At 43.3% G+C, this 10,778-nt stretch overlaps 1 protein-coding gene across 4 annotated transcripts; it reads left to right on the top strand.

Annotated features, from left to right (window-relative positions):
- The first annotated feature begins 3,708 nt into the window (after positions 1–3,708).
- On the top strand, positions 3,709–10,236 carry lemd1 (LEM domain containing 1). Of its 4 annotated transcripts, XM_056594403.1 has the most exons (8): positions 4,235–4,288; positions 4,599–4,636; positions 5,040–5,157; positions 5,370–5,519; positions 5,666–5,730; positions 8,768–8,854; positions 9,283–9,347; positions 9,817–10,236. In XM_056594403.1, the coding sequence occupies exons 2-8, from the start codon at positions 4,616–4,618 to the stop codon at positions 10,133–10,135; spliced, it is 825 nt and encodes a 274-aa protein (XP_056450378.1). In that variant the 5' UTR covers positions 4,235–4,288; positions 4,599–4,615; the 3' UTR covers positions 10,136–10,236. The 4 variants fall into 4 exon arrangements, with proteins under 4 accessions (XP_056450359.1, XP_056450365.1, XP_056450369.1 ...); XM_056594384.1 differs by lacking the exon at positions 4,599–4,636 and having other exon boundaries at positions 3,709–4,288; XM_056594390.1 differs by lacking the exons at positions 4,599–4,636; positions 8,768–8,854 and adding an exon at positions 7,706–7,780 and having other exon boundaries at positions 3,709–4,288.
- Positions 10,237–10,778: the final 542 nt, after the last annotated feature.

Raw genomic sequence — 10,778 nt, 5'->3', positions numbered from 1 at the left:
GTCTTTTGATGCGTTGTTAACAACTGATAAAGGACACATGAGATTCAACTCCACAGAATCTCTAGGAACATTGTCTGTGTGTCTAGTTTCCACAGATACAGAAAGGCAGAGATAGAGAGACAGAGAGAGAGAGAGAGAGAGAGAGAGAGAGAGAGAGAGAGAGAGAGAGAGGGAGAGAGAGATAGAAAGAGACAGAAAGAGAAAGATCGAGACACCACAAACTAGTGCTTGAACAGACCAAAGATGGACATATTTAAAATCCTAAGAAGCACAGAAACATCTGGCAGAGTGTCGATTGGTCAAACAGGCTCCCAGTGGAGCAGGGGGAGCATGTAGGATGTTTGGGATTAGAGTTAATCCTCCCGGTGGCTGAGATTCACCTTCTTGTCTGGCCAGCGTCTGACACTGGGGGCCTTGCTAATTTATGCTGAGACATGCATGCGAGCTGTGCTCCCCTGAGCTCAGCTACAGAGGGGCTTATCAACCAAAGGCTCTGTATATACGGCATCCATACCAGCAAGAGGTTGGTACACTTGACTCATTAGCTATGCACTCTATACCGTGATGCCTTCGAGAGAAAAATGCAGCCATACATGGATTTGCAATGAATCAATTTCAATCCAAAACTCAAGGACCCATAGTATTACTAGTAGCCTACCCTCCCTTTCTAATTATATGAGACAATGCTTTAACTTAATGTTTTAGACCTCTTTGGTTGGATTCTATACATTACACTTTACCAATCCTACACGTTTACAACTTGTAAGTGTGGTCCAACGCCTTGAGTTTCATGAACTGAAAACAGGTAGATGAAAGGATGAGAGGAAGATACAGTGTTTCGGAGTGGATGGTGGCAGCCTTGTAGAGGGAGCTTTGTGTGCTTACTCAAATAAAAAGAGAGAGAGTCAGAGAGAGAGAGAGAGAGAGAGAGAGAGAGAGAGAGAGAGAGAGAGCGCGCTGCTTCAATGGGGCTTTTGTTGTTTGAGCTTGAGACAGCGAAAGCACAAGAAACAGTGACTGACAAATACCTGGCCCCTCTCAGCTCAAATACCTCAGCTTTGCACTCGATACAGTGTCAACAAATACCTCCTCTGTCTTCAATAGTAGCTTGTTTCCTTCCTGCCCACAGCTATCTGGTTTTCTTTTTCCCCCCTTTTTTTTTTAATTGTGGTAACTATTTTATGAACAGACATCTGGGTGAGCAGAGCGGGACTACAGAGCACCCTGTGTTCTGGGACTCAAATAAGTTGAGGTCTTCAGTTCCTATGAATCCATTGTAAATAACGGCGTAGGAATTTGAATGAACATATTTCTTTCAAGACCAAAATCCAAAGATTACAATACCAAAGTCTTGTTAATATTTTGATTATTTACACAGTGGAAGAAGAATGACAGGAAGGCAGATGCCAAGGGTCGGATTTTAAACTAAAATAAATCATGCTATGTTGATTGGTAGACAGAAGTTTGATGTATTTGTGTTATGTCTTCTACATTCTGATGCTCTATTCCCCTGAAGATGCTGGATGTTTACCGGCTATGATTCTAGGTCAGAGACAGCTTTTAAAATCAAATGGTTTTGGGATTGTTTTCCAATCGAAGTCAGGGTGATGGTTCCGTATATATACTGTGAAAATAAAATGTTTGATTTCATGCTAAGAAGTCTGGGGTTTTCATTCCTCCCAGGCCACAATGGAATACCGCTTCATATGATTAATTATTTATTCGGATATGAATTTTGAATCCTTAGCACAGTCTGAAACCTGCTTATTTTCCGCTCGATTCATCTTGTTTGGGGGTGACTGAGCTTCCTTAAACTCCTTTCAATCGTATGAAAACTGCAAGGCGAAAACAATAATTGGCCTGTTTTATTGGTGTGCTAGTATGTCTCTCTTTACCCCATGTGCATCTTATGGCTTTCTATTCCTATGTGAGTTGTGCTCTTGAGGATCACGTAGGGTTCAAAGCCATTGGATGCTCTGGGGACCGTCCACGTGACTTTGCTTCCTTCAGAATTGAATCGCCAGCGATCTTCTCATGCATGCACTGCTGATGTTTTATATGAAGTCTGAGTCAATGAGAGTTATCAAAATAATCTCATAAGCCTAAAATGATGTGTAAGTAGCTCTCTTAACAGTACAAAGGGCCATAGTGTGTGACGTTATGGCTATTATCCATACCTTTCAACATAAAGGGAAAGCTGCAGATCGCCTTCTACACAGTGATACAGAAGATGGGTGCAGACAGGACACGGGGCTGGAGGGGGTTATAAGCCATATCCCTCTTTGGGATGCATCATAATTGCTCAAATCAGTATCACAGTAAGGAGTACTTTGATGTTTGTGCTTGCTCGGAGGGTTCCTACAAATTATTTTCGGCATGTTCAGGGTGCAATTGGACCTATTCATTCACAAAGCCTTAATGTCCATCCATTTTCTGACTCCGGCTTCATGGCCAAAAACATGTCAAGCCCCAATGTATCCCAAACAATTATGAGATGTCTCATTATTTATATTACTTATTTCTGATGACAATGGCTGCCTTGCACTGCGTTGTTCCCAATAAAAAGTGAATTATATAGTCCAGCTCCAACACATAGTCCTATCAGAGCTTCAAGCGTACATGTCCCCAGTAGGCCTTGATCCTGAACCCATAGCTGCTGGGGCGGGCTAATTACTGGGTCAAAAAATGGGTGACTGTATGTTCAAAGTCTTTGGACCCTTGTGGACATTGGACTCTAGGAACTCTATGGGACTGTATCTGGGCAGCCAAATCTGTGTTTTCAACATCCTATAAAATGTGGTTATTTGTTGGCTTACACCAAAGTAATGATTAGTGACAATAAAAGTTGACGGTTTGTCATTCATCTCACTTTTAATATATTATGTTGGAAATGTAATCAAATGTATGATTATTTGTATTAGTTGTAAATAACATGCAACCGTGATTATAATATGTATTGTATACTTTGTGATAATTTGGATGTTTGTGGTTAAATCTGCTATAGAAATTAGTAAAAGAGGAAATAGTTTAGGCTACAAGGGACTAAAGGCTATGTGAGGGACAACATCATTCTTCACGTTGGCTTCATTAATTAACTCCGCTCTGATGCCCCTGAGAGTTCGGCGCAAATACCATGACATTATGCAACTATGAGAACGCTCATTTCCCATCTACCAGGCAGCTGGCACTTTAGTGGTAAAGGACAAGCAAATGTTAATTACTGGATATAATGGCTTTTGTTCAGCAGCGGTGATAGGAAATTAAGTAAATGAAAGCAATAAAGAGGGGTTATTGCAAAAGATTAGGCATAGGCATATTTAGACTCAGGGTTGACTCATATAATATATACATCAAAGGGCCTTTGTCCTACAAAGAAATGTCTATCATCCTCAAACAAGTTTTCATTGAGATGACTCGTTCAGCTGTAACCCAAAGTTCTTTTTTTGAAGCAACCATAAAAACTATTATTGGACGATTTGTTGCGTCTATATTCTTCAGCCCGGAATCCCAATAAATTTGGGTTGTTGTCTTACCCTGTCCCCCCCATATGTCATTCTCTTCTTCTCCACTAGGTGGCGCAGCATCAATCATAACTATGCAGTACTTTTTTGGCGCGCCGCCACCTACCGCCAATCTGCTGTTCGACCAATCAGGTCCAACCTCCGAGTCGATACACGGTAACTACGCCAAACTGATCCAATTTACTTGCTTTTTATGCAATAACATTGTGAATATTAACGTTTACCAACTCATTCTAACGTCATTTACATCCTATTACGTTGGCTAGTCCACAGCTGACGTTAGCTAGTTGGATTAAAGTACATAGCCAATGTCAACAGCGCCAGTAAACTACGTCGTGGTTTTGAGCGGCCTAACCTAGCTGTTGCTGAAGGCCCAGTGTGTGTGTGTGTCTGGTCGGGGTCGTAACCGTCAATCAAGGCAGAGTAGCACCTGTTCTGGGTCAGTGTGCTGCTGCAATAGTATTCTCAGTGTTGCCCAACCAGTTCGTCTGATTTCATCGTAGACCGGGGTAAGAATAGCCGAACCCCAGGGCTTCTCCGGGTCGCTCCACTCGCTGTTCTGCCGCAGCGTCGCTCTCGACATGCCGGTGTTCGAGGAGGACCCTGCTCAGTTATCCAAGTCCAGGTTGAAGTCAGATTTGGTGGCCCACAATGTCACACTGCCAACTGAAAAAAGCAAGAAGGATGTGTATGTGGGTTTATATTTGAAGCATATTGATGCAAAAAATGCTGCTGATTTCTCAAGTGACGAAGAGGACCAAGTTGTTGTGAGTTGTGTTCACTTTTTTTTTTATTGTTTGCTATACATTCGGCCTGTTTTTGCCAGAACTGTTTATTCTAGTCTACTGCGTCCCTCAATGTTTTCTTTCATTTACCCAGTCCGTGCAATATATCGGGTAATGAAATGATTGGCTAACCTAAACATGGCTAAGACTGTATACATCAATTGCTATTTACACAGTATAAAATGGCATTTCCTATTATATGTTTGAAAATACACTTTCACCCGCCCTGGGATACGATGTTTTCAATGGCTCCAACTCTGCACACTATCTAAGACAAGTCAACTGTTTTCAGCTGCCGTGAATACCTTCATGGAACTGATACTCTGCAAGGTCAGCAGCTGGGGGCTCTGCATGTGCGCTCCGTGTTTAATCTGGGCCGCTCAGCCTGGTCTCCCATGGTTTCATCCACTAGTAGTGTGACCAACCAGCTTGTAGTGTTCGCATAGATCCACGTTTGAGAGGTGGAGGTGCTGCCTGCGTGGGGTTGTTTATGCACACAAATCGGACTCACTCAGATACAAAATCCAATTCCTTCCTGATCCCAGATGACTGAAAATCAGACTGACCTGACTGAAAAATGTTTGCCACATTTGGGGAATTTCTACTCAAAGAATTTTCTCTGATCAAACTTGCATCCGTATTTCCGATCTGAGGTATCTGTTGCCATTTTAGTCAAAGCTGTGGCATTATTACTATCCTGTAGAATCAGGGACATGTTGTTGCGTGCCACCAGGAGGACACGCCAGAGGAGAAGCCATCAGCGGTGGATATGCTGGACGTCAATGGGCTGACCGATGACGAGCTCAAGGCCTCACTTCTCAAGCATGGGCTCAACGCTGGACCCATTGTTGGTTAGTTCACTTTATGGTTTGCTGAGTTCTTCAAGGAAGGTGGTCAAATCCAAAGGAATAGCTTTTAAGAGAGTTTATTTGGTATCTCGTATTTTCGGTACATCTAAATTTTTTTAGTGCATCTACAGACCTGCCAGTTAAAGTATTGGAAGAACCCAACAAACTTTGTAAAACAAGCCAAAATGTCTTATTTTTGTTTCACACTTGAGTAGCATCCACCAGGGCTTTGTATGAGCGGCGACTCTTGAAGATCCTTCAGAGCAACATGCCATCGGAGCCCACAGTGAACGGAGCGGGGGACGCCAACGCATACTCTGACAGTGAGGAGGAGGGGGACGAAGAGGGGCAGGACGAGGATTCAGGTAAGGCTACGACATCCAAAATGGCATCTGAAATCTCTGGGACCACAAAAAGTCGGTTTATTTCCAACTTATCCAAAATATCAATTTTGACAGTGTTGTATTTATTGTTTATTTTATAGCAATATACTTTTCTATGGCCCATACAGATTCAAATGACTCAAGACAAGACGACATTTTAACTTTGGAACTGTCTCCTGAGAACAACAAACAGGTGACTTCACTGCGTTTCAGTTGTGTTCCAATATCCATACTATCCGCACTTAGTTTGAGTACGTAGGGGCGTTCCGATTAACATCGGGGAGAAAAGAGGTCTACTGAAAGAACCCGGATGGTATACTCAAAACTGTCAAACCGCGGAGTGTGGATTGATGTCATATTATAGAAGATTATACAACGGGGGACCTAAATCCAGCGATCTGATTGGTTCCCAACTGTTGTATAATGAGCGTATACATAACTGCTATGACGTCCGATCATTTTGTGAAAGTTTGCATATCACTCCGCGCCTGGAAGTAGAAACAGTTACAAAGTAAAACATATGTTGGATGATGGAGAGGGTGTAAATGTTGTTACTCCGGGAGTGAGCAAGGCGATGGAGAGACTAACGAAAGCTTAGGCACACGGCGAGTGAACTGCTCCATAGGATAAATTGCCGGCGAACCGCTCTATCGGAGCCTTCTCTCGGAGGGACGCTAAAGTGTGTTGCATAGCGGCAGCCAGGAGGGACTACTTTTTTGTATTCTTTAATAAAACGGCTACTTTGACTTTCTTGGTTTCTTTTTAAATGTAGTGTGTCTATGACTTTCGTTTCACCATAACAGTAACCGTTGTATAAAAGCAATAGATCACTTCAGTCAGTGGCATGTGCTCATTATACCACTGTGAAGGGGGTCGCCGGCCCTCCGCTGCGCGTCGGGGCCGGACAACGCCCCTTAACAGTGGTATAATGAGCACATACCACAGCCTGTCGTGATCTATTGCTTAAAGGTTGGGTATGGGATTTGCGAAACGCCTGCAGATTTTGAAAATACACAACTCAAATGGTCCTACCCCCTCTCCTTCAACGCTGACTCTGACTCCACCCATTCCAAGTACCTGGACGCGCAATCATGCACGAGCGCGAACACAGATGCGCGAGAGCGAGCCAGGCTAGCGTAGGGTTTTCCTTCTCTTTGCTGGTGGTGGTGGGGATGGTGGCGTCTTGTCTGCCATGGAAATTGTCTTCTACTGCTAGGTCAAAATGTGGATTAACTAGTTCCAGTAGCTACCGCAGGATAACAACAAACAGGAGCTTGCTCTGGGTCACAAGCTCTGGGTCACGAGTACTGCACGAAGGGGTCGCGCGCGGGTTGCGGGGGAGGGGGAGTGCAGTACGACCGTTTGATTGACGTACTTACTGTCCAATGCAACGCGGTGGCTGGAAATCATTGGCTGGAGTTTTTCCCGTTCCACAGATGATTGACTTGTTTAATTTTCATGTCAGTACTTCTAACTCAGTGGCTGTAAGTGGGTTATGATAAGGATTTCAAGTAATTTTGCAAAAATGGCCAAAAAAGCGAATTCCATACCCAACCTTTAATTGATGTACACTTTTCGTACTCAACGGCAGCCATCTTAGCTACGTAGTGGAAGAAGTGGAGCTAGGCTGAACCAACGTCGGCGCATTTTCTTTAATAGGACGTTGTATTTTCCACATAGGCTGCATTAATGGAGTCATTTTGTAGTTTTACTAGCTTTTCATAACTACTTTGTGCAAAGAGTTCACTGTTCAAAGTGGGATGTTTATTGCGGGGGAGGAGCCGGGGCGGCAGTTGCGATCGTAGTTTGCGGTTAGTGCACCACAGAGTATTCGATTTGGAACGAGACTGACATCTGAAAATCAGCGCACTTAGTGAGTGCGAATAGTGTACTACGTTTAAGTGTACTCATGGAAGTATGGATATCGGATCACAGCACAGGTTGCGTGCTTAACCCCTTACTACTCCCAAATATGTATCTGCATCAAAGCGCACCCATGTGGACAAATGTTGGATTTGTCATGTCCAAATGGGGATTACTTTTACAAACATTACTTTTTACCCTCTCCAAGACTGGTAAACTATATCGAATCAACTTGGATCCCACAATGGGTAATTATTTACAGTAAATGCAGTTGAAGATGTGTATGTGTGTTGTCATTACCCTAGCGTGTCATGGCCCCTGAAAGCTTGGAACCTCATTCCGGAAGGATTGTGGAGATTGCAGTAGAGTCACTGTTAGAGGCGAGTTGGGCCCTCAGCTCCCACCTTCCCTCAGTGCTTGGTGAAACATACTCTGTAGATGAGCACACAGGATTAATCCCAGCGGTAATGCAGAATCTCCCTCCTTCTCTGCTTCATATGAACCCTTTATCTAAATTATCAAAAATATCCGGTCTTAAATATTCCTGAAATAGGCCTGCTGACGTTTAATACTTTGGCCAACGTCCACAGGTTCCGTCAGCATCCATGTCAGTGAAGAGCAACACCTCATCAAGTTCCCATACCTTCAGCATCACTCAGATGGTTAAGGAGGAAAGTCATTGTGTAAACCAGTGCCATTGATCACATCCAAGACAAATGATCATGCTGCCACAATCCCAATCTATTCCATTATGAGTAGATAAGTGCAGCTTTGATTAAAGCTGTATATATTTGCAAATAGATGTATACAGATGGAGATATGAAGATGCATGTATCATGATGATGATAAAATCTTCGTTTATATGAATTGCATTATTCAACTAAAACCGCAGAAGGAGGAGAGGGGCTTCTCGCCGGTGCCGCAAGCCGACGGGAGGAGGTGGAGTGAGAGCAAAGGGCAGGGGGATTGGTCCCAGGTCGCTACGGTCAGTCGGGCTCAGTGCAGCACACGCATCATCTGAATTAGTGCTACCCAACCATGTCCTCACAGCCCCAGCAGTATGGGCCACTCTAAACCACAATTGACCGGTCGTTTATCATCATAGTCATATTGTAATGGCCTAGATGTTAAATTTGTAGCAGTTGAGGGGTATTTCTTCATCTGGTCTTTATCCATCAGCAACAATCGACATATAGCTATGGTATTGGTTGGGAGTCACTCTTCTACATGACCTCTGGTGGTGGTGGTCGGTGCATTTGTATGGGTCACGGCCCGCTTATTTGAGTGCAGTGGGTTGAGAGGGAAGAAACAACATCAACATTAACCGAACGATGGTGCACCACATGTGATGCTTTTCCTCTTTACAGCCGGAGCAGCCAAAGTGGGAACTGTGCACCCCGAAGAATGAATCTGCCTACTACACCCCTAATGCCTCTTACAAGCAGACGGTTGAGGCACATACACTGTATTGTTATGTGTCCTCTTTCTTTCCTCATCCTTTGACTTCTTGTTCAAAGTCCACTTGCCTCCTTTCATTTAGTTGGTAGTGGGTAACTATAACTTTAGGTCAGTGATTTAGACGTTGTTTTTTTGGACAATCTGCCAATTACATAAAATGTATATGTGACTTTATGACTTATTGTAATTCGATGTTCTGTAGCACTCCTGAGGACATGGTTCTTTTTTTAAATTGGAGCAGTGTTTTTATTCTGTGTGTGGGTTTATGAAGTCCCTACGTGGAATGTCCATCCCCTTTCCATTATACTTCACTGCCTTTGCCTTCTATCTCTTAGACACCGGTGACCTAGAGATGTCCGGTACTTCACACTAGTGTCTGTGGATTCAAAATTAAAACAAACATTTTGTGTTCTTGCTTCCCCAGGAGGGATTGACTGTTGTTCCAACCAGGTTGTATCCATCGGCGGTACCGATACCCCCTGGTATTACGTAAGTTCTACAATTGAAACATATGGAAAATATATATTCATCTAAAAAAAAATCGGCATTTTTTCTGGCATGCATTATTGTGTTTGCACTGGTGACACTTTTTTTCCCAAATCTATTATTTCTTCAATGTTGTTGAAAAGGTAAAGAAGTTGGGTGTGTACCGGTAATTGGATTACTAGATGAAGTAATTTAATTAAAAAGGCTCATAACTCAATACAGCTTTCAGGCATTTCAGTAACATCCAATCTTTAGGGACCAACTGAATTCAGACTTTAAGAGATCAAATTAATGTTTGTATTTTCACTATATGCACTGAATAATTTAGAAAGCATTAAGAGTATTCCTATGCAGCAGTTTTTCTCAACAGTGTACTTTGGAAAATTCATGGCATGATCCCTTAACCATCCTGTATGTACGGTATCATTATGGTACGTCATGTATAACTCTATATACATGGGCTGTGCTGCAGCGCTACCTGTCGGAGGCCCATCAAGGGGGCCGCTGGGAGACCCGTCCTGTACAAGTACCCAGACGCCCCGCCCACCAGTCCCACGACGCTCGAGCGCCGGGAGGTGGACGCTCGCCTAGTTCCGGTCTACGCCCAGGTCCTTGTCTTCCTTGCCATTGCCTGTCTGCTCTATCTGGTGTACGCCTGCATGGAGGAGAACCCGTACCACCCGCTGTTGCCTCTCTTGGACGGTCTGAGCGAGGCCCTAGAGAGCCAGGAGGAGGGCCCTGTGGGTCTGGCCCACCCTGGGGACCCGGCCGACACCCCCGTGGACCTGTGATTGTTAATCGGCCCATTCTGCCTTTTTTAAAATGTGTCTGGAATTCTTGCTTTTCATTAAAGGATGTTTTTGCATAAAGGCTTGTTTTGTCTGAACATTTTTGGGGGATTTTTGAAATGCATTAAAAAAAAAAAGTTTTATAGTAGTTTAAAATAGGCGTCATAGATACTTGGACAACAACTCGGGTACGGCTAAAGCTTATGAGACAATTCAGTATTAATTCCCTAGGTTACGGGGTCAATTCATTATCTCTCATTTATTCTGTCACATGTGTACTCCGATACTGCTAGTAACTAGAATGTTTACAATTATTGTTTTGGTCCTAGTTTCTCGCCGTAGGAAATCCGTCTCGTGAGGAGATGGTATTATGGCTCTTTGAAGGGAGCCGCATCTTGAGGAGCCGTTCTTTTCATAGAGCCGTTCAAAAGACTGGCTCATTAATTTATTTTTAAGAAGCTAGCCTAGTGGTAACCCTTTTTATCTAGGAAATAATCACTGGGAGGAATGATAGGGTAAGATTTGGATCTGAATTATTCAGACTTAGAAATTGGATAGCTGAGTTTGATATATTTTAAATATTGTTTATAATTTAGGAATAGATTTTAATGGATATTAATGTCTGATCTGCATTCATTGTACACAT

This window comes from Gadus chalcogrammus, chromosome 1 (assembly GCF_026213295.1).
Source record: "Gadus chalcogrammus isolate NIFS_2021 chromosome 1, NIFS_Gcha_1.0, whole genome shotgun sequence".
NCBI classification, from domain to species: Eukaryota; Metazoa; Chordata; class Actinopteri; order Gadiformes; family Gadidae; genus Gadus; species Gadus chalcogrammus.
This window is presented reverse-complemented; position numbering and strand designations above follow the sequence as displayed.